The 24,403-nt window shown below is 46.1% G+C and overlaps 1 protein-coding gene across 1 annotated transcript in view; it reads right to left on the bottom strand.

Moving 5' to 3' along the window:
* Positions 1–59: 59 nt before the first annotated feature.
* Positions 60–24,403, bottom strand: part of cacna1fb (calcium channel, voltage-dependent, L type, alpha 1F subunit) — a 24,749-nt gene continuing 405 nt past the window's right edge. The window contains exons 1-51 of the mRNA XM_069527535.1: positions 24,399–24,403; positions 19,416–19,666; positions 19,165–19,265; positions 18,881–18,986; positions 18,214–18,353; positions 16,974–17,125; positions 16,740–16,892; positions 16,449–16,645; positions 16,231–16,334; positions 15,984–16,135; positions 15,416–15,490; positions 15,062–15,143; positions 14,664–14,690; positions 14,414–14,574; positions 13,929–14,154; positions 13,526–13,733; positions 13,316–13,436; positions 12,888–12,963; positions 12,735–12,801; positions 12,532–12,592; positions 12,310–12,412; positions 11,843–11,972; positions 11,044–11,103; positions 10,850–10,956; positions 10,111–10,198; positions 9,571–9,678; positions 9,126–9,178; positions 8,866–9,012; positions 8,581–8,782; positions 7,822–7,980; positions 7,621–7,731; positions 7,451–7,534; positions 6,907–7,035; positions 6,744–6,809; positions 6,563–6,654; positions 6,182–6,341; positions 5,963–6,090; positions 5,435–5,531; positions 5,193–5,295; positions 4,565–4,666; positions 4,322–4,452; positions 4,034–4,174; positions 3,881–3,941; positions 3,541–3,763; positions 3,335–3,442; positions 3,063–3,199; positions 2,859–2,971; positions 2,562–2,754; positions 2,343–2,405; positions 2,122–2,231; positions 60–2,040 (exon numbers count right to left, since the gene is read on the bottom strand). The exon at positions 24,399–24,403 is cut by the window's right edge and continues 405 nt beyond it. Coding sequence (XP_069383636.1) covers positions 1,774–2,040; positions 2,122–2,231; positions 2,343–2,405; positions 2,562–2,754; positions 2,859–2,971; positions 3,063–3,199; positions 3,335–3,442; positions 3,541–3,763; positions 3,881–3,941; positions 4,034–4,174; positions 4,322–4,452; positions 4,565–4,666; positions 5,193–5,295; positions 5,435–5,531; positions 5,963–6,090; positions 6,182–6,341; positions 6,563–6,654; positions 6,744–6,809; positions 6,907–7,035; positions 7,451–7,534; positions 7,621–7,731; positions 7,822–7,980; positions 8,581–8,782; positions 8,866–9,012; positions 9,126–9,178; positions 9,571–9,678; positions 10,111–10,198; positions 10,850–10,956; positions 11,044–11,103; positions 11,843–11,972; positions 12,310–12,412; positions 12,532–12,592; positions 12,735–12,801; positions 12,888–12,963; positions 13,316–13,436; positions 13,526–13,733; positions 13,929–14,154; positions 14,414–14,574; positions 14,664–14,690; positions 15,062–15,143; positions 15,416–15,490; positions 15,984–16,135; positions 16,231–16,334; positions 16,449–16,645; positions 16,740–16,892; positions 16,974–17,125; positions 18,214–18,353; positions 18,881–18,986; positions 19,165–19,265; positions 19,416–19,666; positions 24,399–24,403 — 6,241 coding nt within the window. The 3' untranslated portion in view covers positions 60–1,773. The remainder of the gene's footprint in view (positions 2,041–2,121; positions 2,232–2,342; positions 2,406–2,561; positions 2,755–2,858; positions 2,972–3,062; positions 3,200–3,334; positions 3,443–3,540; positions 3,764–3,880; positions 3,942–4,033; positions 4,175–4,321; positions 4,453–4,564; positions 4,667–5,192; positions 5,296–5,434; positions 5,532–5,962; positions 6,091–6,181; positions 6,342–6,562; positions 6,655–6,743; positions 6,810–6,906; positions 7,036–7,450; positions 7,535–7,620; positions 7,732–7,821; positions 7,981–8,580; positions 8,783–8,865; positions 9,013–9,125; positions 9,179–9,570; positions 9,679–10,110; positions 10,199–10,849; positions 10,957–11,043; positions 11,104–11,842; positions 11,973–12,309; positions 12,413–12,531; positions 12,593–12,734; positions 12,802–12,887; positions 12,964–13,315; positions 13,437–13,525; positions 13,734–13,928; positions 14,155–14,413; positions 14,575–14,663; positions 14,691–15,061; positions 15,144–15,415; positions 15,491–15,983; positions 16,136–16,230; positions 16,335–16,448; positions 16,646–16,739; positions 16,893–16,973; positions 17,126–18,213; positions 18,354–18,880; positions 18,987–19,164; positions 19,266–19,415; positions 19,667–24,398) is intronic.

The following is a 24,403-nucleotide window of genomic DNA, read 5'->3' as shown; positions in this document are numbered from 1 at the left end:
TCCTCTGATCAAATGATCAACGATGGAACAAAACTAATGTTGTTTGAAAGGAGACGAACTGCAGCTTGATCTCTGTCTTTATTTGAGGTAAAGAAGGTTTCAGACGGAGCTGAACACGTCTCAACGTCTGAGGATTTCATCCAGACGCCAAAATGAAAAGCCCTTAACTGTTAAAAACTGTTCAAACTGCTGGAAAGAAAAACAACAATCAGTCTGATGGGAACAGTATTTCAGACAAAAACAACGGTGAATCGTCAGCTGTCGAGAATCAAACAAATAAAAGTCGTCTCACTCCAAAAGAATAAAAAAATATCAAACATTTAAAAAAAGAAAACACGTGGAACAGACACTGAGTTTCTGACGTCGAGTAGAAAAAACAAGAAGAGACAAAAAAAGGCTTTTCACTTCATTGTCCGTCACTGATGAGGATGAATGTTCATAAAGTCTAAGAAATATTTTCCTCCACACGTGTCAGGAACACATCATTCAACAGTGGTGAAATAAAAACACACGTGACAGAATCACACGTTTGAACACGGATGGTTCAGTTCTGACCCGATTGAAACCACACAGAGTTTCACATCAGTGACACGATGCTGCTGCAGATAAACTCTGATCAAAGTTATAATTTACAGAAAAATATTCATTTACTGCAAGAAAATAAGAAATGAATACGTTTGTTAAAATCCAGAAGAAAAACGGAGGAAAGAAGAAACATGTCTGATTTAAACTTCAGCTGAAAGTAAATTAAATCTGTTTTAAATTTACATCAGGAAACTTTTAAATACGACTATAAAATTAATTGGATAATACATTTGCATAAACATTTTAAAAAGCATCTGTGAATCAATTGAAATTCTTCTCCTTCATTTAAAGTCAAGTCATTTATCTTTATGTACAAATGTTCACAAAGTTCAAAAACCTCATTCAAAGTTTTATAAAACTACAGAACAACCTGGAAAACCAAACAACGCACAACCGCACAAGTGCATTGTGGGTATAGATCAGCGGTTTGATTGACTTTGTGGCCCCCGGCCTCTCGGGCCCCTCAGGCTCCGGTTCAGGATCCTCAGTGTCAAACTACAAAAAGGAAGTGTCGCCACGACGACTTGTCTGTTATCTTTCCCTTGACTTTTCTCTTTATCTCCATTTGCTATTTTTATTCTTCCTTTCCCTTCTTCCTCCATTTATCGTTCTTACTCTCTTTCTTCTGAACCACTCACGTTTATCTTTTCTCTTTCTTCTCTCTTTATCCTGATTTTTCCCTTATTTCCTATTTTGCTAAATTTGTATCTTCTTTCTCTGATCTCCTCTTTCTCCTTGTTCCTTCCTTTATTTTTTCTGTCTTCATCCTTCCTTCATTACTTTAAAATGTTTCCTTCTTGTTTTCATTTTCTTTCTCTCTCCATTCTTTCTTGTCCCTACTTCCTGTTTCTTCATCCTTCTATTTCCGATACTTTGTTTTATTCTATTCTTTCATTTTTCTTCCATCCATTCTTTTGCACCCCTCCCTCCTTAGTTCCTCTTCTCCTTCTTCTTCCCTTTTTCTCCTGCCTCCATCACTTCCCTTTTTATTAGCTTCTTTCGTCTCTTCCTCCACTTTGACCTTTAACCCCTCAAACTCACACAATTTGGCTTTTGGCAGTTTTAATTAAACCCCACCCCTTTCTCTCTCTTCTCTTCTGATTGGTCAAATGTCTTTCAATCAAACCCAGACAGGCTACAGATGTCCCGCCTCTCTCGGTCCTATTTAACCTTGATTGGTCCAGAAGTTCAAAATGATGTCACGCAGGTCATCTCGTCAGCCAGTTCATCCTCGTCGCGACCCGTCCTGATTGGCTCCTCGTCGCTGTAGAGAGCGGCGGGGTCGGCGGCAGCGGTGTTGCTAAGTAAACTGTGGCTCGCTGATCCGAGCAGGTCACTGGCAGCGGACTCCATCTCATCCACCGTCATGTGACATGCATCTGCGATCTCTCGCTTTGCAAACGCCACGAACTTAGGATCCCGAGCGTAGAGACCGAGACCTTCAGAGATCAGAACCTGACGAGAGAAGAAAGAATCAGTGACGTCCGACAATCAAACATAAATATCAGATCGAAACAACAATCAACATCTCCTCACCGCCTCAACCAGACTGTCGGCTGATCCTCGTTTCTCTGTGAACTGAGCTCCGAGCTGAGAGGGAACTCTGAGCGTGGTGTAAGCCCGGTATGGCGGCGGCGGCGGCGGCGCTGAGGGAGAACAGCAAAACGTTCATGTAACATTTAGAACAAGAGCCTTTCACATCTAGGGCCAAAGGGAAAGGAATTGAGACAGGACCAAACTTTGTCCGTCCTTCTTACCTGATGTCCCTGCAGGGTCACCGTACCACGCCGGTCTGGGTTCTGCTCCTGTCACACTGACCCCTGGTGGACGAAAAATAACAACAAACCTGCTGAGCTTGCTGAGCGACGGCAGCATCACAACAACACGACTGTGGAGCGTCAGCTGCTGAGCTGTTAGCATAGAAGCTACAAACGTGTCATACGATGGAGTTAAAGAAGTGAAAACAGCCTCCTCACCTCTTCCTGCTTCTCCCTTTTTCCTTTCCCCCCCTGGTCCTCCTCCCCCCCAGGCCGGACTGCCTTCCTCCTCCACCAGGATGAGAGGAGCGTAGAGGAGGCGTCCACGACGAGGACACGGGTTCGCCCAGGATGTCGAGGAGGTCGGCATGGGGCGGCCGGAAGAGTGATGAGTCTCATAACTGCTGAACGTCTGAGGAGGCAGAGGGGGTGGGGGGGGATATATATGTTACTGAAGAGCAGGGCAGATGTGTGTGTGTCAGACATGATTCACCTGTGTACACATGCTAATGTTACCTGTGTGCGTGTGCGGCGTGGCGGCGAGGTGGGGTGGTACGTTCCAGGGATGGGCAGGTCATCACTGCTCCCCTGCCTCCTCAGACACTGGATGTTAAACGACGGTTTCCGACCTGACGAGGGGAAACAAAGCAAGATAGATATAAATAATGAAATCACTGTATGTTTTTAGGAAGCGGGGAGGATTGTGGGATATCCTCTCACCTGTGGGTGTAGCAGGAAGTAGGCGTCTCCGTGTCGTCCTCCTGCTCTCGCTGTACCCGTTACCATAGCTATTGTTGGTGTAGGGGGCGTGGCCATTGTAGTGGTCTCTGTACATTCGAGGCTCGTCAGGGTAATGTCTGAAAAACACACAAGTTAAACACACACACACACAAATCACACGCACACACACATACACACACACACACACACACACACACACACAAATCACACGCACACGCACACACACACACACACACACACACACGAGTCACCTGTCCCTGGAGGTGATGCTGTCGTTGTCTTCCTCTCTGCTGTAGTAACCTTGCTCTCCGTACGTCTCCATGTCCCCGTTCCTCCAGTATCTGTCCCTCGAGTCCCTCCTGCCAAAAACCAAGAGCGTGATTGGCTGAGGCACCTGTCAATCAAGACTGGGAGCCCAACAGCCTCCTCCATGTTTGTCAGTGGCGTGTCGACCTACCTTCCATGTTTGTAGTATGACGGTCTCTTGTGGGCGCGGTCCAGGAGACCATTCTTCTCTGATGGGCGTCGCTGATGATGATGATTGAAAGATGACCTCATGTTGTCTCCACGGTGAAGATTTTCGTCGTGGTCGTTGCCATTTGGCATCTTAGTGAGAGAACCGACCCGGTGGATCAGGCCCCCATTAGACACGCCCACGTCTCCGACTACACCGCCAGGACCTGCAGAGGAACGACACTGATGAGTTGCTATGGAGACTTAATTTCACTGTTGATTTGAACTAACACGATGAGGTCACATGATGAGGTCCCACGAGATCGGGGTGTTGTTTTTTTTACCTGTGGGCGTGGTCAGGATGGAGCCTCGCCGATCTCTCTCTGGCCCAAATCCATTTTCACCCTGAGAGGTCACAGACAAGAGAATCAGATTGTGACCTTTGACCTCACGTTAAAGGTCAGAGGTCATGTATGTGGGGGCGTGTTCATAAAGACCTTGTAAGCAGCGTTCTCCTCCTGCTCCTCGTCCTCTATCATGGCGTCCTCCTCCTCCTCGTCCTCGTCCATGTCCTCGTTCAGAGCCAGACGCATCTCTGGACCCAGATCCTGCAGCGTCTTCAGACCGGCTTTACACAACTACACACACACAAATGCACAGATTACAATCAGGTATAGACAGACAGACACAGACAGGTACAGACAGACAGACACAGACGGGTACAGACAGGTACAGACACAGACAGGTACAGACAGACAGACACAGACAAACAGGTATAGACAGACCTGTACAGCAGATGTGTTGGTGGCGTCGGGCTCTCCGGTCAAAGTACCCTTCTCCTTCCTCTTCCTAAACTTCCTGAAATAATCCTGGATCAGAAACGTTGCGTAAAACTTTCCGACGGTAACTTCCTCCTCTGCAGAGACATGAGATGAGACATGAGATGAGACGTTGGTGCTGAGCGGTACAAGTCTTGTGGTCAGCAGTGGAACTGCAACTCTGGCTCAAACTACCAGGATTAATAATACCTTCATGTGGTGGAATCACTTCGTCCAGCAGTTTTGGTTTCATTCTTTTCCAGATCTTCTTGATAATCCCCCTCAGCTCCTCGTTCTCCTGATCAGGGTTACCTAGCAACAGCACACGGTGGGAGTGTTCAGACATAAACGATGACACTATTAAGCAGGACTCAGACGTACGTTTTGGAGGCTTCAACAGAAACACTGCTCGATCATTTTTAATTTGGTGATGTCACGCGCTGAAAGAGAGGTGGAGTCAGCTGGTGGTCATTGAGTCGTGGCAGCTAGCATGGTACGTTAGCATGAAAGACGGTTTTATTGTGTGTCCTGAGCATGAAACTGTGACGATCATGCCAAGCACCAAGCATCAGGCATCTCCAGCGTCAAAACACAGAACTTTAATCAGCTGTGAGGACAAAACCCGGAGGACGTGAATGTAAATAAAACAATTACATTCTCTCACCAGGAGGAGAAAGTTTCCTCTGACCTGTGAACGAATCACTTTCTTTAAAGTTCATCTGTTATGATGATGGTGATGATCAACTGTAAGCATCTGATTGGTCGACTGTGACCTCAAGTTTGATAGAGATGAAGCAGACGGAGTCGTGTTGTCGTGACGTTAGCAGGTATCAGTTACCTTCAGTCTTGATCTTGAGCGCAGTGCGAACCAGAGCGAAGAGCGTAGCGTTGAAGGTCACCATCCCGTCAGCGTTCAGAGGCATGTTCATCGCGACCAGACGCTGACGGACAGAAAGAGAAATATGAGGTTAACAGGAAACAGTTTTCTGACGGTGACTGAGACTCAAACAGACAGAGGCCCTGAGGGACACCAGCAATAAAACATGTGTGTGACAGAGCACATGTGTGTGACAGCCGTACCTTACAGGCCACTCTGTGAGGACACAACTTCCCAAACCCCAGAGGAGGCTGAATCCTCCTGAGCAGAGCCACGACGTCCAGGTGTTTGATTCGTCCTCTGATGGAAGAGAAGACGATACGATCAATGATAACAAAACAATGATTCGATTAAACACAGCAAAGTGTCGGCTGAGACACAACGTCCACCTGAACCTTCACGTTGGAACAAAACCAGCTGGAAACCACTGAAGCAACCAACAGACATGAAGAGGTTCCTGAGGACACACTGAAAATAGTTGTCTCTCTCTCTTCGTCATTAAAACTATTGGAAGATCGTCTGATCCTGATCAGTTCCTCCACTGAGCTTTAATCTCAACATCTGATGTGGATTCTTAAAACCTGGGGGAGGTTATGTTTGTGTGCGTTTGTTTGTTTGGTTGCAAGGTTACACAAAACCATGGAGGGGCAGCGCTCGTTAAATGTTGGTGTGGATCCGGATCAGAAATTATAATCTGAGGTTTCATATGGTGACATAAGCGTGTGTCTTACTTGGCCTCTGGGTCGTACTCAGACCAGATCCTCTTAAACTCGTCCAGATGATGAGGTCCCAGGATCGACCAATCACGTGTCAGATAGTCAAAATTGTCCATGATGACAGCAACAAAAAGGTTGATAATCTAAACGAGAGGAAAAACAGTCACAGTTTAAATATATAAACTAGTTATTATATGCGTATATACATGTATATATAAAGGTGCAGTATCTGACCAGGAAAGCACAGAGCATGAAGAAGCTGATGAAGTAAACAATGGCGAAGTTGCTGCCGCAGCTGAATTCTTCTCCTGGTTCGTAGTCGGACTCTGGATCACAACGTTTTCCTGGAAGACTCGCCAACATGATCTCCTGCCACGCCTCACCTGTCGCACACCTGGACACACACACACACACACACACACACGTACAACAACGTCAGGAAGAGGATGAAGAAGAGGAGGAGGATGAAGATGGTCATGATGATGTAGATGATAATGAAGATGAGGAGGATCTGACCTGAAGAGAAGGATGAACATGATGAAGATGATGAACATGATGAAGAGTGGATTAAGAGTAGGAGGAGGATCATGGAGATGATGAAGAGGAGGATCTGACCTGAAGAGGAGGAGAACAGCCTGAGGAAACGTCTGGAAGTTGTTGTTCCTGTTGATCTGAGTGTGATCCTGCATCGCGACCTTTCCAAACGTCTGAAGGAGGAAAAGACGAGGATGTCACATGATGACATCATCAGACTGTCGCTGACATCACTGATGACTCAGTCAGAGTTAGAACTCACCTGCATGCCAATGACAGCGTAGATGAAGAAGATCATGGCGATGAGCAGAGCGACATATGGCAGCGCCTGAACAGAGGAGGAGGAGGTTAGACGCTGTGATGACGCTGAGCCCTGGAGCAAGGCAGCGACCATACGACCCTCTCTGTTAGCCCCGCCCCCTGACCTGCAGTGATTTGATGAACGTCCAGAGCAGCGTACGAATCCCTTCCCCTTTACTCAGCAGCTTGACCAATCGCATGACTCGAAACAGCCTGAAGAACGTGATGGACACACGAGAGCTGTCCTCTCCACTCTGAGAGCCAATCAGACGAGAGTTCAGTCAGGAAGACACCCACATGTGATCAAGTTAATTAAGACAAAAAAACAGGGAAATAAAAAATACGCAGGCTCAATTTCTTCTCATCATTTATCACAAATAAATAAACTTGAATTCATTTACAATTTTATATTATTTCACCTACAGTTGTTCTTCACAGAAACAGCAGAGGGCAGCACACATGTTACATTTACCCTCATTTACCTTTAATCACATGTTACATGTATATATATATATATATATATATATATATATATATATGTATATACTGTACATGAATATCTGTATTGTCCATCATGTGGTGAAACAACATTAAACATAAGGGGAACTGTCACATGTCACATGTCACATGTGACATGTGACATGTCAGGTGTCGGGTTTCATCACTCACACTGAACTCTGTGACCACGATGTCGACCACGCTGCCGACCACGATAAGAGCATCGAATGAGTTCCAGGCGTCTATGAAATAATGCTGTGAAAGAGAGAAAGTTCCGTTCAGCGACAGGAAGTGGAAACATGACGAGGACGTTACTCTGCAGGTGTGTTTGATTTTCTCACCCTGAGTCTGAGGGCGAGCAGCTTCAGCAGCATCTCCACAGTGAAGAGTCCAGTGAACACCATGTTCAGGATGTCCATGATGTGGCTGAACGTTTTGGACTGTTCATAGTGCTGAACAACACAGACGCACAATTAATGACACACTTCAGCACACAACACCCCACAGACCGCCGCAGAGGCAGGAGGGGCGGCGTGACTCACCTGAACAGCCAGCGTGACGGTGTTGAGCAGGATGAGGACGAACATCACGTACTCAAACCCTGTGGAGTTGATGATCGACCAGAATTTATACTGGACAGGATTCTTCGGGATGTAGAGTTTGAGAGGCTGAGCCTTTAGAGCGTATTCCACACACTGACGCTGCGGTGACAGACACAGACAGTTACCTACAGTTAAGGAACGGATGTCATTTAACTTCCTTCAGCTAAATTCTAACGAAACAGAAATAATAATCATGATCAGCCAGCAGGCAAATTACTACCATTTCTCTGTCCCCCAGAATTTTAATTCATCAAATTAAATGTCAGAAACACCCGATGACGCCATCGTCCAACTGGAGATTATTATTTTCATTACAACAACCAGTCTGACGGAGCTTTAATATAATGTTACGCAACTGTTCCTGGTCTACCTCTCCCCCTCCCCCCTTGCTCTCTCTCTTCTCTCCCTTCTTTGCCACCCACCTCTTCTCCCCTCACACCAACCAGTCATGTGAACCACACTGAGTCTGGTTCTAAAGAGGGAGGTCTTTCTCTCTACAGCCGAAGTGCTGCTCATTGTGGGAACTGATCTGTGACTGGTCTCGACTTTAGTATGTTATGATTTGGTTCTTAAACTTGAACTGAACTGAATGAAATACCTTGAATTTTGTGCAGCACTTAGTAACTTTGTTTAGATAAATTCTATAAAGTATATAAATAAAGTTGTTACAGTTCCAGTCAGAGAGGCAGGTGAGTTTACCTGGTTCTTGTCGAGCTCACAGTTCTTGTACTCCTGCTCTCCCTGCTCTCTGAACGTGATGATGACGAAACCTACGAAGATGTTCATCATGAAGAAGGCGATGATGATGATGTAGACGATGAAGAAGATGGAGATCTCCACTCGGTAGTTATAGATGGGACCAGAGTTCTCCCCGTTAGCATCGATGGCCTTGTACAGCAGTCTGCAGAGGGGTGGGCGGGAGTTAATATGTGTCGGTCACTACAAACACTGGTGACAATAAAGTTATTTTGAAGAAGCACTCACGCTGGCCAGCCCTCGAAGGTGGAGACGGTGAAGAGCGCCATCATCCCCATTAACACGTTATCGAAGTTGAAGTCACTGTTATGCCACAGACGCACTCGGACCATCGGGTGACTCACGTCTCCATCTTTATACACAACAAACGTCCCTCTGACACACACACACACACACACACACACACACACACACACACACAGAAACACACATGTTACATGTCGGCACTTCAGACTGAAGTCGGTTTCACCCGTGTAGAATCTACCTACTTGCACTGATCAGGTGTGTGTTTGGCTTCGTCCGTACAGCGATAAAATTTACCCTGAAACAAAAACAGGAAACGTGTGACTCATTTCACCAATCAGAGATCTGTCGGTCACCTGATCTGTCACTGATGAGGTCACAGAGTCTGAGTGAGAGCAAACAAAGATGGACGATGTGTGTCCACTTCCCCTTGTATAAACATGAAGCCAAAATATCTTGGAAAAGAACGCTGCCATCTTGTAGTGAGGACATCATCTGAAGTCTTGATTCTCATAAGTTTGGTCCATTTCCCATTTGTTAACATGGTGGACGTTGGGTTTATGACCTATACCACAGCCAGCCACCAGGTGGTGAATGAGACACTTTGGCTTCACTTTTGGGAGCCGTCATGTCGTCCATCTTTATTTTCAGTCTATGGTTGAGTGTAAACACCAGAGAAACGTGAACAACCTTGAAGAGCTGAACTCCGATGCAGGCGAACATGAACTGAAGCAGAGTCGTGACGATCATGATGTTTCCGATCGTCCTGATGGCCACAAACACACACTGGACCACGTGCTATAACACACACACACACACACACACACACACACATGTTAGACCCCATCACAGCATCTCCAACACGTCTTCACATGTCAGTTTACTGTAAATATGACAATACGCCTGTGATTCACTAGTTTTTGTGACAAACAACTGAAACAATTGATTATGAAACAACTTCTGCTGCTAATTCTGATGCCAAACTAACCAACCAACAGTTCCAGCTGTGAGTGAGGACATGAGGAGGACAAAGATTTAAGACAAAGCTTTGGGACATGGGGACAGCCACAACAAACTCTGATGTATCTGACATTAAGTTTTTCTTGTCTCAACATGTAAACAAACAGGTTTGATAGAGATCCACATCCCAGCTGATCCGGATCCTCTGCTCGTCTCACCCTGTCCCTCCCTGTCCCGGCTACATGACGATGTCTCACAGTGCGGCGTTACCTTGAGGCCTTTGGCTCTGTTGATGGCTCTCAGAGGTCGCAGCACCCTGAGGACTCTGAGGATCTTCACCACCGAGATCGCACTGGAGCTGCACACACAAACATGAGGTGGGTCAGTCGACTTTTGTCTGCCTGCAGGGGGCAGCACTCACTCATGACACTGACTGATAATGATCTGCTTGCTCTCATCTTCTAATCCATCAGTCTGAGCTCGAGCTTTAGCTGTCGATTGTGTCTGTGGTTTGACATTTGTTTAAAGGTCAAATAAAGAATGTTCAGCCGATTGCTAAAAGCTCAAATCATCCAAATGAAGAAGAAACTGAATCTAAAATGTGAAACTGATCAACAGGAACCGAAAGAAACGGAACTAGAACTTGAATATAACAGAAATGTATTTAAATACACACATCAGTCACATTTAATTTAATTTTTATTTAGTTAGTAGCATGTTTTCCCATCTGTTACCTGAGGGTGGGTGGGCAGACTGTCAAACAGGAAATGGAACACATTTATTTTTGTTCCTATGAATCAAATTTGAACAATGTTGTTTTTAAGAGAGAAAATAAATCCCAAAATGACCGGAGATATTTCTGCCTCCAGCTCTTGGCCTCTTACAGGTGTTTGTGTCCAACATGGCTGCCAACATTAGTGGCGTCGTTAGAAAGTTTTAATCATACAACAACAAATGACAGAAACCGGCACTGTGTGCACTTGTTGATGAATCAGATTCTGATACTGACTGAAGGAAGAAGGAGACGAGTGAGACGCTGACGACCAGTAGATCCAACAAGTTGAACCAGTTCCTGCAGAAGGAGCCCTGATGGAGGAACGCTCCGTGGACCGTCATCTGAAACGCAGACAGGAGGTGTCAGCATCCAATGAAGCAACATGAGAGATTTCATCCTAACCGAAGGTGATGGGTTTTTATTTTTACCTTTAACAGGATCTCTACAGTGAAGATGGAGGTGAAGGCGTAGTCTGCATAACCCAGAATCTAGGAACAAAACACACTCTGAGTACAGAGGCAGAAAGGAAACTCTGCCCCAGGTTATAACACATAATAGGTTTTCATTATTCCAGCATTAAAATAACATTCCCTGTGAATTCACACACACAGAATTCAATCTGCAGAATCAGGACAAACACGTCACAAGTCAAACTGGGTAAAAGTTAAAATAGTGTCTCAAGGATTCTGAGCATCTGACTGCTTCTGTTTCTTTCCTGAACAAAGTTTCTGGTTCTGAGGGAAATTATAGACAAACCTAAGTTAGAATGAAGACAGGGTTAATGTGTGTGTGTGTGTGTGTACATACGTGTGTTGATTGTATGTTAGAAGTAGTTTCCTTCATCAGCTGCTGCTAATTGCTATGTCTTGCATGAAGACAGCTGCTGCACTGAGTGTGTGTGTGTGTGTGTGTGTGTGTGTGTGTGTGTGTGTGTGTGTGTGTGTGTGTGTGTGAACTGGTGATTTTCTCTTTTCCTGTGTCTCCATGCGTTTTCCTCTTTAACCCGGTTAGTCACTGACCCACTTCTGCTGTGTAATCTGCTGAAGCCCCGCCCCTAGCTCAAACCACCAAGGCGTGTTGATGACATCATCAGCGACCTAGCATCAATGCTAGTTTCTTTAAATTACATTAGATTCTAACTGCAGAGATTAAACTTGTGTCGACACGACACCAGCAGCACGTTTGTGTCTGTCGCTCATTAAAACCATCAAATGCGTGTTGACTCACGTTGTTCCTGAAGGAGTGGGCTCTGATTGGATCCTCAGCAGCCAATGAGCAGCTGCTGAGGATGATGAAGACGAGGATGAGGTTGGTGAAGATGTGGTGATGGATCAGAGTGTGACAGGCCACACGGATACTGGGGACAGGGACAGAGACAGAGAGACATCACACAGTGTCCACAGCTGCTAAAATCCTCCGTCGGTCTGTCAAAGCATCAAGTTGTTCAATACTAACTAATTTATTTGAGGGACAAGTTTCATCTGATGCAGAAACTGAGGAAGAGACGATCTTCACTGACTGACTCACTCCCACTCGTACATTTGTATGAAAAGAGACGTGTGACTGTTACTGTCCACATCTGTCCACGTTGTAAACAAAAACTCTTTTATGATGGAGGTTCTGTTGGAACATGACGGTTGTCGGGTTACTCAGCTACAGGAGGCAGCACTGGTCCATGTCGTAAATAGACTTACGGGTTTGTGTTGCTGAGGCAGAAGAACGCACTGCCTTCTGGGATTGGAAGGACCTTCTCTTTAGGTGGAGCAAGGTCGGCCATCTTTAATTGGACCCCCGCATCTGACGAGCAAGGAGAAGGAAATGTATATCATGTGTGTATCATGTGTGTATATCATCATGTATAACATTTCTGTTCTGATGGATCTCATGTTTGATACGTGACTGAAATTGGAACTGACCGTCTTCTCCTTCAGGAAGCTCCTCTTCCTCCTCATACTCGGTGTCTTCGTCAATGTCCACCTGCAGTAAACATGGAAGAACCAATCACATCCTCTCTCCAGTCAAACATTATATTCTGATCATAATGAGGTTAGAGGATCAGACTGAATACAAGAGATGAGTCAGAACAAACTGTGCTGAAGTACATGTACTCATTACAAACCTTCACTTCTCCGTCTTCGACCTCCTCCTCCCCCTCCAACTCCTCCTCCTCCGCTCCCTCCTTTTTACTGCAGGAAAAACAGGACAACAGGAAGTGAACACCCTCTCATCCTCCTTTTTCTTCCTCCCCCTGCCTCCCCCCTCCATCACTCACTCTTTCTTCTTGTCGTCTCCATCTCCGCCAGCCAGGTTGTCCACGGCGATGGCCAAGAAGACGTTCAGCAGGATGTCTGACACACGCTAAGAACATGAAACGCTGTGCAGGATAAAACACCACACACTAAAATCATTCGTAAAGTTGTTAAGCTTGAATGCACCATAGTTCATACCTAGAATGAAAGAGACCATCTTTCAGAAACTTTCATTTAATGTCTACTTTGATTTTTTAGTTTAGTCCATGTCCCATCTGCTGACATGGAGGAGACATACTGCAGCCAGCCACCAGGGAGCGATCTACATGATTTGGCTTCACTTTTTGGAGCTGTCATGTCGTCATTCCTTATTGACAGTTTATGGTTTATGAATGAATGAGTAAAGACCAGATGTTCCTGTGTCCAGTGAACGCCTCACAGTGAAGGATACAGTTTCCACAGATGAAGAGGATGACGAAGTAAACGCAGACGATCATCCCTGGAAACACGGGGCCGCCGTACGCCATGATGCCGTCATACATGACCACGTTCCAGTCCTCGCCTGTCAGGATCTGAAAACACAGTCAGCGTCAGTGACACGCCTCCTACACGCCTCTAACTCGCCACATGACCTCAGAATAACAGCAGCGGGGGGTGTTACCTGGAAGCAGGTGAGCAGCGCCTGTGGGAAGGCGTCAAACGTGCTGCGTTTGGTCTGCGTCTCGTCAAAGTTGAACTTTCCTCCGAACAGCTGCATGCCGAGCAGAGCGAAGATGATGAGGAAGAGGAAGAGGAGGAGCAGCAGGGAGGCGATGGACTTCATTGAGTTCAGTAGGGACGCGACCAGGTTGGACAAAGCCGTCCAATGGCTGAGCAGACACAGAGCGACATATTTCTTTGGTCATATTTTTGATAAAACATCTTCATCAACACAAAGAGAACACCAACAGTGAATTACAATGAAAACACACTTTTATAAAGTGTGTTAATTTATTTGTTCCTAAATGAGACTGAGACCTGAAACCTGGATCCAGATGCGTTCAGGTTCCAGTGTGTTTTCTCACCGTGTGACCTTGAAGATCCGCAGGAGGCGGACGCAGCGCAGCACGGAGATCCCCAGAGGAGGCATGATGCCCAACTCCACCAGGATGGTCTCCACGATGCCGCCACACACCACGAAACAGTCGAAGCGGTTGAAGAACGCCACGAAGTAATGAGCCAGACCCAGACTGTACATCTTCAACAGCATCTCCAACGTGAACAGAGACAGCAGCACCTTGTTGGCGATGTCTGAAGAGACAGTTTGATTCATGTGTTCACTTAATGATAATAATAATAATAATAATACATTTTATTTGGACGCGCCTTTCAAGTCACCCAAGGTCATCTTACAAAGACAGTAAAAGATTCTTCATGTTTTCACGACGTCATGTGTTTTTGTTTGATGACGTCACAGATTTGTTTCAGAATCTGATGCAGAAAAAGAAGTTCAACAGTATGTCGACAATATGTGAGTGTGTGTGTGTTTGTGTGTTTGTGTGTGTGTTACCCTGGACTTCTGTCAGCCAGTCAGGTTGGTTGTAGTGCTCGGACGCACTGAGAGAGGTGTTGAGGAAGACGAGGAGCAGAACCAGCCAATAAAATGTCACTGATTTAACAGCAGTGCGACAGTTTCTGCGACAGACGCGATTCCAGCGACGCAACGTCCGACTGTGAGAGAGAGAGAGGGGGGGGCGGTTAAATTAAGTGTGTCGTTCTCTCTCATTATCTCCTGAATGTCTGACGGTCAGTGAACTCACCAGCAGCCGATCTTCATCATCCGGGAGCTGAAACAATAAAAAGTTTAGTCAGTTACCTGACACACATCTGTGGACATGTGAGAGACGTGTGTCCACATCTGTCCAAACTTCAAAGATATTAAAAAACAGAGTTTGTCTCCAATTTTCAACAGGAAACTTTAAGATACGAAGAATTTTAAACAGAGTTTGGTGAATTTGTTGCTTCAGAAAGCTGGGGATCATGGGTAATATCCAGTGTTCAATTTTTCAGTTCAGCCCAAAACGTAATGTTGATTTAGTCTCAATGTTTTTAACTTAAATTCAGTTTGAGAATTAAGGTTATAATGTGTGTGTGTGTGTGTGTGTGTGTGTGTGTGTGTGTGTGTGTGTGTGTGTGTGTGTGTGTGTGTGATCGTTACCAGCAGGCCTGGCAGCAGTTGGTGTGTTCCTCATCGATGTTTTCAGTGTTTGTAGAAGCTGTCTCACTGGCAGGCAGACTCGCTGAGAGAGAGACAGAGAGAGAGACAGACAGGTGTAACTGTTCTTGGTTCACATCAGCTCATTTATCAATTACACTCAGAAATAGGGTCAGAAACAGACCCAGATACAGGGACACACTGAAGGTTTCCTCATTTAGACTGTGTGTGTGTGTGTGTGTGAGTGTGTGTGTGTGTGTGAGTGTGTGTGTGTGAGTGTGTGTGTGTGAGTGTGTGTGTGTGAGTGTGTGTGTGTGTGTGTGAGTGTGTGTGTGAGTGTGTGTGTGTGTGTCTCACCATGTGTGTCATTGGAATGACTGAACCATCCAAACTTCCCTCTCTTCTTGTCGGACAGGTCGCCCAGAGACGGACCTGAGACACAGACAGGAAACAGAGAATAACATTCAGTGGACAGTGAAGACTCTCTCTTCTGTCGACAGGTGAGTGATCAGTCTCTGTCTCATCAGCAGGGAGGACGTCCACTGTCCAGCACCTGGGATCAAACTCTGCTCGTGTTCATCCACAAATCGTCTCAAAAAATCGATGTCGTCTTTGTTGTTTTAATGAGATGATTGATTCTTTTAATTTTTTTTATTTGCGTCATAATGATTTGCTAGAATAATTCAATAAGTTCATGATAAGATGAAAAACTAAATGAGTCTGATGTCTCTGCAGCTCGTTCTGCTCCATCGACTTCACTGACGAACTCATTGTCTCTAATTGGTTCATTAATCGATCCATTAACTTGATGTTATAATTAACTGAGGAAATGTCTGTGATTCACCACTGTTTTAAAATCGAACTGAAGCAACAAGCCAACAAGACGTACAACAGAAGAAACACAACCACACCGTCCCCGCCTTACGTGGGTTTCCGTCCTCGTCCAGTTCGTCCATGTCCTCAGCCTGAGTGATCCAGTCCATGTATCCACACAGATCCTCCTCCATCTGCTGCTTCTCACGCAGCTTCTGAAAATCCCCCCGAGCCTTCGCCTTCTCCCTCTCCTTACTGAACTCTCTGTAACGTTCACACATTCAAATGCCACTTGTACTTCACACAAACAGACCAGGGAGGTGCGTCTTCAGAGAATTAAAAGAAATATGAAGACGAACCCGCTGAGGACTCCCAGAACCAGGTTGAGAACGAAGAAAGAGCCGAAAATCACCAGACTGACAAAATACACCCAGGGCAGCTCGAACCCGATGGCGTCATTCATCTTCACAGACGGACAGAAAAAGATGATGTCATGATTTCGTAGAGAAAGTGAGAACATGACGATGAGACGCAGGTTTGACTTATCTGTTTAAAGAAATGTTTCAGTCAGTTTTACCCAGTACAGCACGTCGGTCCATCCCTCCATGGTGATGCACTGGAACACGGTCAGCATGGCAAAGAAGAAGTTGTCAAAGTTGGTGATTCCTCCGTTGGGACCGTCCCACCTCCCCCGACACTCTGTGCCATTAACTGCGCACTGACGACCGTGACCGGCAAACGCACACGGCACCGGGTCGTCCTCCACGTAATTATCTGGAAAATAATCAACCAACATTCACTCAGTTCTATCTGCACAGGTGTGAACTCAGTTGTGTGTGTGTGTGTGTGTGTGTGTGTGTGTGTGTACCTGATCCCATGTAGTAGCAGGTCCGATGCATGCGTCCGATGAAGAGCTCCAGGCCAATGATGGCGTAGATGATGATGACGAAGAGAACCAGCAGAGCGATGTGAAGCAGAGGAACCATCGCCTTCATGATGGAGTTCAGCACAATCTGGAGACCTGACAGACACACAAAGATAAACAGGTGTACGAATACACACAACACACACACAGACAGACCCTCCGGTCCAGCAGACTCACTGGGGACTCCAGAGACCAGCCTCAGGGGCCTCAGGACCCTGAAAGCTCTCAGAGCTTTGACATCCAGACCTCCAGGTTTCCCCGGCATGTGGTGAGTGGTTGCCTGCTCGCCAGACTTGTGAGTCATTGTCTCAAGGACGACGCTGAACAATCTGCAAAAACAACAGAAGAAGAAAAATACTTATTTCTGCTGCCCGTCAGGGACCTGGTTACTGTGGCAACACATCGATTTCAGAAAGTTTGGACAGAAAGAATCATCGACGTCAAATCGAGAGCAACTGGAGCCACACAGTCACTACCTCGATCGTCCCCACAGAGACCAACACAAAGTCAAGAGAGAGACCCTCAGTGTATCATCTATGAATATAAATTGGACAAGAGAGTACTCAGGCAGCGTTACCATGACAACAGGCTTAATCATCTTTGGCCTGGGGACATTCAGGACGTTCGCCACCGTCACACAGGACGAAGCTCGGGACCTGCGGGACGCACTGCGACCTCAGCGGGTGACGGCCGCCGCCGTCCTGGTTTTATATTCAAAGATATTTGCTTTGTTTTCATTTGTTCATTTTGAGTCGTCCCCTATGTTCATATGTGGTTTTATCTCTGACGTTGGTTTTTAAGAGTTCATCAGTGCAGCAACACGTCACATTACAAACGATCCTGTTTTTATCAGCTGAGGGTTCCAGGAGGAGGTCGGTGTGTTCGGCCCCCTCAGTGTAGTTGGGGTTAACTTCCTGTGTTTTTAAAGTGACAGTAGGAGTTTCTTGCAGCAGAGTAGATGTGTGTATTTAGAGCCAAGTTACACTGAACTCAGTCGACTGTCACATTAACTCAACACCAGAAAACTGAGGAGACAAACTGAGGCATCGCTGCAGGGTTTGTTCCTCCGCTGGTCAGAGGAGTTTACTGCAATCACATCAGATTTACTGCTGGAACACACACACACACACACACACACACACACACACACACACACACACACACACACACACACCTTAACTTCAAAAACTTCTCTTCAATCTTCAGAACAATCCTGAATCTAAACCTGGTTCTGTTTGGACCCTTACAACTTAAAGGTGTGCGCCCACCGTGGAAACTACGCCACCATTTTTGTTTGATAATATGCTGATGGCCCCGCCCCCTCTGCTACCGAGCCAAGATGGCGACCATTCGTTTCACACTCAACCTCAACATCTAAACACGGAACCTCTAAAGAACGGCCCCTCTGTTTTCTCACCCGACGATGACGATGACGAAGTCCAGCAGGTTCCAGCCGTTGCGGATGTAGGAGCTGGGGTGCATCACCAGACCGTAGGCCAGGATCTTCAGGAAGGTCTCCACGGTGAAGATGATGAGGAAGACGTACTCCACTTGTTCCTGAAACACAGAGAACATGCTCCACTCATCTGAAAACACACAACGAGCTTAGCTTCACGATTTACTGATCGTTTCAACCTTTAGCTCTTAATTAACACTCAGACCCGAACACACACGGCAGTGACCTGGATGTAAAGTGACTTCATGAGCAGAGTGACTGAAGGTAGAGAGACACTGACATTGAGAGGAGAGAGAGAGCGACGAAGCAGAAACTCAGCCGATCATCTCCGATCACAGACCTGTCACTCACTTCCTGAATTTATCTTTCGACCTTTAACAGGAGTGTTTCGTTCAGGGTAACATGTTAGCATAGCTCAGCACAGAGACTGGAAGCAGGGGGGAAGTTGTGTAGTTGTACAATTGTATAGTTGTGTAGTTATAGTAGAGTAGTTGTTTAGTAGTGTAGTTGTACAGTCATGGATGGTGGAGTTGGAGTTGTCCGCAGGAAACGTTCCTGTTGTTGTGCAGTTGTGTAGTATAATCTTTGAGCTGTATTGTTGTGTAGCACTTCTATTGTTGTGTCTCACCAGGTCGTGGTTGGTGGAGTTGGAGTCGTCCTCAGGAAACGGTTTGGAAACTCCCAGAGCGACACAGTTAGCAAAGATGGCTAACAAGATGAAGATATCGAAGGGTCTGAGAGATGCTTTAAGGAAACGACATCACGTCCACTACAGAATAATCACAAGCTACACGTGTTAGCATAAAGTTAGCACACTCAGCAGTCACATGACTGATGACTCATGTTGCTTGTCAGCAGATGAGAGGGTTGATTATCTGAAGCTGACAGATGATTGGTCGGAGTAAAGGATACTTCCACTCGACGATGGAGAGAGCGGCTCGTCTGATTGGATTGTTCAGTTTCAGACAATATAAAGCTCGAGGAGCTCGTTGGACCTGATTACTGCCCTGCACCTGAGGAGGAAGAACATCATCATCTTCATCACCTGTATCTTAGCATGTTCTCACCTGTATCTTAGTGTGTTGTCTCACCTGTTTCTTAGCGTGTTGTCTCACCTGTATCTTAGCGTGTTGTCTCACCTGTTTCTTAGCGTGTTGTCTCACCTGTTTCTTAGCGTGTTGTCCTCTCCTCCTCTGTGTTCCGGTCGAACTTGTGGTCGAGTGAAGTGTGTCGGTTCTTGTCATCCTCACACCTCCCTCATTTTCTCCGTCCAGCTCTTCGTCCCACTCTCCGTCCCTCTCCTCACCTCCTCCTCCTCCTTCTCCATCCCCCTCTCCTCCCTCCTCCTCTTCCTCCCCCTCTCCTCCCCCCTCCTCTCCATCCACTGCTTTGGTGTAGCTGTTGCGACCGGCACCTGGAGACAGACACAGAGGAAACATGATGACCTGCAGATCAGGGTCGCTCTATAATTAGCATTAGCTCTGTTAACCACTTCATTTGATTGAAAACAATCCTGTCAGCTGCTTCCACTTCCTGTGATTGATCCAAAAGTCCAAACTATCCAAGAGAGTGTTTCACTCTGCACCAAACAGAACCATGGTTCAGTTTGATGCAGACCCAGAACCTCTCTTCTGGTCTGAAGAACCTGTCACACCTGATATTCAGGTGATATTCAGACTGAAAAGGCTGAAGCTCTGAAACCTCTTGAAACTCTGAGGATCCATATTCTGAAGACTGGGTCCAGGAACCAACTTCACGTGGTAACTGACGGTGGACGTGTCATGGTTACACGTCTGTATTACACCAGTAACCTTCTGTTACAGCGAGTTGGACGTCCGAGCTCAGGTTGAAACCAGGCGGCTCGTTCACACGTTCTCAACAGAACTGAACCATGAACTGAGGAAAGCTTCACCTTCACCTGCTGAGAACACTTCTCTGCACCAATCAGCTCCCTGCGAGGGAGGAGGCACCGACTGTCCTCTAACAACGTGGTCAACGACAGCGGTTAGAGGAGAGAGGAGCAGAGGAGGAGATGTGAGTTTCCAGAGGAGGTGAAAACAGAAATATTGTAGTGAACAGCTGTGACCTAGATCTCTCTCTCTCTCTCTCTCTCTCCATCTCTCTCTGTGTGTGTGTGTGTGTGTGTGTGTGTGTGTGATCTGGGCCATGATTTATATGTTAGAACCTGAGGACCCTGAACACACACACACACACACACACACACACACACACAAACCAGTGATGAACAGTGAGATTATCTCTTCCTCTCTCTGCCTTTGTTTAGTCATTTTCTCGATTTCCTGTGCCTCCCAGAATGCTTTGCTGCTCTTTCCAGCTGTTTATTCACAGACATGTTTAACGTTTAACTTCATGTTCACTCATCAATTCCTCCACAGAATTCAAACAAATATTCAAACACTGCTTTTTCACAGGTCGTGAACATTCAACAAACGGAGATACGTTCTCAATAATCCTTCACGCCAAGAGTCAACCCTCAGTGACATCACACGTTGTGAGCTGCTGCGTTTGAAGCCTTGAGTTTGACATTTTTTCAGTTTTCTGAAACCAGAAGTAAAAACCACACTCTGGACCTGGAGTCCGTCTGTTTTTATGAAGTTGGTGTTTTCACCACGGTTCCATGTATGAACCTCATCGAGTCCAATTCAGTCAAATCTGTTCACTCCTCAAACGTGTTCGCGACATCATCCTGTCTCTATACGACAGGAAGAGGCGGAGCCAGGATGAACCTGGACTTCGAATCATGGGCGTCAGTCCGGACCGTCATGGACATGAACACCGCCTGTTCTAAAACCAGCACTTTGCTTATCGCATCTCCTCCTCTGACCTCTGAGTCGGTGTCTCAGCAGGTCGTCCAATGAGCAATGAGCAGCTGAGGTTTGGACGGTGCTGGTCACATGACTGTTGGTCACGTTGTTTGGTTCCTGTGGAGGAGCTGCTTCACCCCCAGGACGACAAGAAGCACCGACTAATTATCCCAGAATTATCCCGAGTCAGCTCACATCATCCTGACAACAGAGTGTGTGTGTGTGTGTGTGTGTGTCTGTGTGTGTGAGAGAGAGAGAGAGAGATGGTGTAATGGGGCATCCCATCACTCGCACACGACCCGTATCCGCCTTGTTAACTTCCTACTTTTCACTGCCCTGTCTCTGTGTGTGTGTGTGTGTGTGTGTGTGTGTGTGTCTGAGTGAGCGTGTGTGTGTGTGTGTTGCCCTCCAGCCTGGTCCAGCTGGAAGGTCTTCAGTTCATTTTGTGAATGTGGACAGTTTTTCTTCTGCACTGCAAAGCTCTCTCTCTCTCTCACACACACACACACTTACACACACACTTACACACACACACACACTTACACACACACACACACACACACAAACAGCTAAGAAGCATCTCAGAACAACAGGTAAATAAAGTGTCACCAAGAGACGAGATGGTGGACGTAAAGTCACCCTGTGTTCTGTGTGTGTGTGTGTGTGAGAGACGACGTGTGTGTGTGTGTGTGTGTCTGTGTGTGTGTGTGTGTGAGATGATGTGTGTGTCTCAGTTCATCCAGATGAAACGTCTCCTCGATTTAAATAAAGTTTTAATAAGCTTAATTTCACGGCCAGAACAAGAGGGCGGATTAACTCTGCTGCCGTGGTTACAGGTGATGTCACATGATAATACTCATTTCCATGACAACATTATCAGAAGGTCTGCGGAGGCCGTCTTAGTTCAGAGAGCAGGAAGTCTGATCCTCCGTCAGAAGCAGGAGGATTAATGAGCGAGCGAGCGAGCGAGCGTCTCATCTTAACTCAGCACAGAGAAACCGTTTGTGTTGATGATGCAGCTCGAACTTTGTTGTTGTTATGACGACAGTGACAAGCAGGAAGTAGAAGTGCAGGAGAATGTCATGTGACACACGTGGTCAGTCGGATTCATTCATTGCCCCTCCTTGATCGGACACATCCAGGCTCCTGTAGTCTTTGTGTTATCTTGTGTTCCGAGGACAGAAAGTTCATCCTACATGACTTCCTGTCTGGTAATCCAGAGTTTTGCAGTCATGAGTTCACATTTCATGATCCATCACAAGGAGACTATAGTACGTCTGGTCCACTCCAGTTCGTCTGGATGTTTGAACCCAAATCTCGTTGGAGGAGTTGAGGTGTAGACGAGCTCGCAAATCAAGTTCAAGGTTCAAGATTTAGCATCGGGTGGAAAATCCAGCTAAAGGAATCACAGAGTGTGAACTGGGCGGAGTTTTATCTGTTTGTAGTTGAACTGACTCTCGAAACGACTGATGTAACGTTTGACGGTTTGAATGTGAATCTGTCAAACACAAAGAGGAACTCGGCGTCGGTGTCAAGTTGATTCATCCGTATTCCCCCAGACCACCTCAGCCTTCGCTTGGGCAGCAGGTGGCGCTACAACCCTCAGTGCAATGACGGCCAATGAGGAGCCAGTGATCGTGTGGACGGAGCCTCAGGTTTCATGTTTTTTATAAACTGAACTTTCAGTTTCTTGTTGGGATCTGACCACAGAACAGAACCAGGTGACGACGAACAAAAACAATCGGATTCACTTTCAATCCGAACACGAAACTTCGATCAGCACATGATGCAAAATGTCATCAACTCATCATCTTCAAATAAACCCAAGAAATATTGTGATTCTGTTTTGGTCACACGTTCAACTGCGTTCAAGAGCTTGCATGTCGGAGTGCACGGTGATGACGTCAGATGTAAACAAACATGTCTGACCGTGAGACGCTGATGTCTATTTGTCTCATGATGAGACAATTCATCTGTGACCAGCGCAGCCTCCGTTCATACGGAGACAAAGAGGAGGGACCAGACGCCATTTTACATTTTATTTTACTCTGATACTTGGAAACACACTCGATACAGAGTTCAGCAGAGGGTCGACGGGCCTCAGCCACAGTATCTACGTCTCCAAGAGCGATGCTGAGTTGACAAGTCGTAATTGACTTTGACTGGCGTCCATTGCACTTCTTCCGACATTCCAGTTGTCTGGAACGCAGCATCAGACCTCGTCTGCGCGTGACATCACTTCCTGATGATGTCATCATCTCTAACGTCATCAACAAGTAAGACGTCACTCAGTGGAGCTTATTCCTCCAACAAGGACACACACCTTTAAATTCAATCAAGCTGCACCGAATCACTCACTCGTTCATTTCTGTTCACACATAACATTGATGTGTATGTGGCCACGTGTCCCAGAACATCATCTGATCGCTCAGGACTGAAACAGAGTCTACGTTTTTGAGGAGAATCAGACTGAAGCCGTTTTCAGACACGAACTCCTGAGTCAGTGTTTGTCCTGTGAAGCAGCCGGCGTCGGCTCTTATCACCACAAGCTCTGGAAGCTCCTCGTCTTTCCAAGTCGACGTCTTCGTCTTCTACGTGTACGGCTCCTCTTCTTCATCCTGAGATATTTGTGTTCTTCCACTCTCACGTCCGTCACGTGTTAGAAACCTCAGAGGCACGTCCACTCGCTCACTGAGAAGTTTCCAGACGTTTTCTCACATGGACATTTTACTAAAGGCTGCAGGAGAAGATCCAGAAAATGTCCAGAGACACTGACCCAGACATTTGTTCTTACAGACAGAACATGTGAGGTACACGTCAGGAACACGTCAGGAACATGTCAGGAACATGTCTGTGGTTCAGTTCACGTCTGAAAACAGCTTCATGTCTTTGTTGAACTAAATATTTTATTTAACTCCCAGTTGAAAACAGAAGAAATAAAGTCTCAACTTCAGATTAAGAATTGTAGTTTCATTCGATGTTGTCATGGTAACCTCTGATGAGGTCAGAGAGATGTGGTTAAAAGCTCCAGAGAAAGTTCAGATGATTCGAAGCAGATTTTTAAATAAAAGAGAAACTGTAAAAACTGAATTATAAACATCTGAATGTTCTGATATAACAGATGTTTATCTGTTGGAGCTGCAGATGTTTGATTAATCTCTCAATCACCAGCTGTTAACAATCACATCGCCGTCATTGCTGATCTACGATCTGTTGATGAGCAGGTCGATCTTTCAGATGCAGGCACGTTGTTCGATTAATCGACTTTTGGATGTGTCACCTGGTTCATTCACATAAACACAAACAGCTGGAACATCTTACTTGTT

Source organism: Paralichthys olivaceus, chromosome 6 (assembly GCF_024713975.1).
Source record: "Paralichthys olivaceus isolate ysfri-2021 chromosome 6, ASM2471397v2, whole genome shotgun sequence".
In the NCBI taxonomy this organism is placed as follows: Eukaryota; Metazoa; Chordata; class Actinopteri; order Pleuronectiformes; family Paralichthyidae; genus Paralichthys; species Paralichthys olivaceus.
This window is presented reverse-complemented; position numbering and strand designations above follow the sequence as displayed.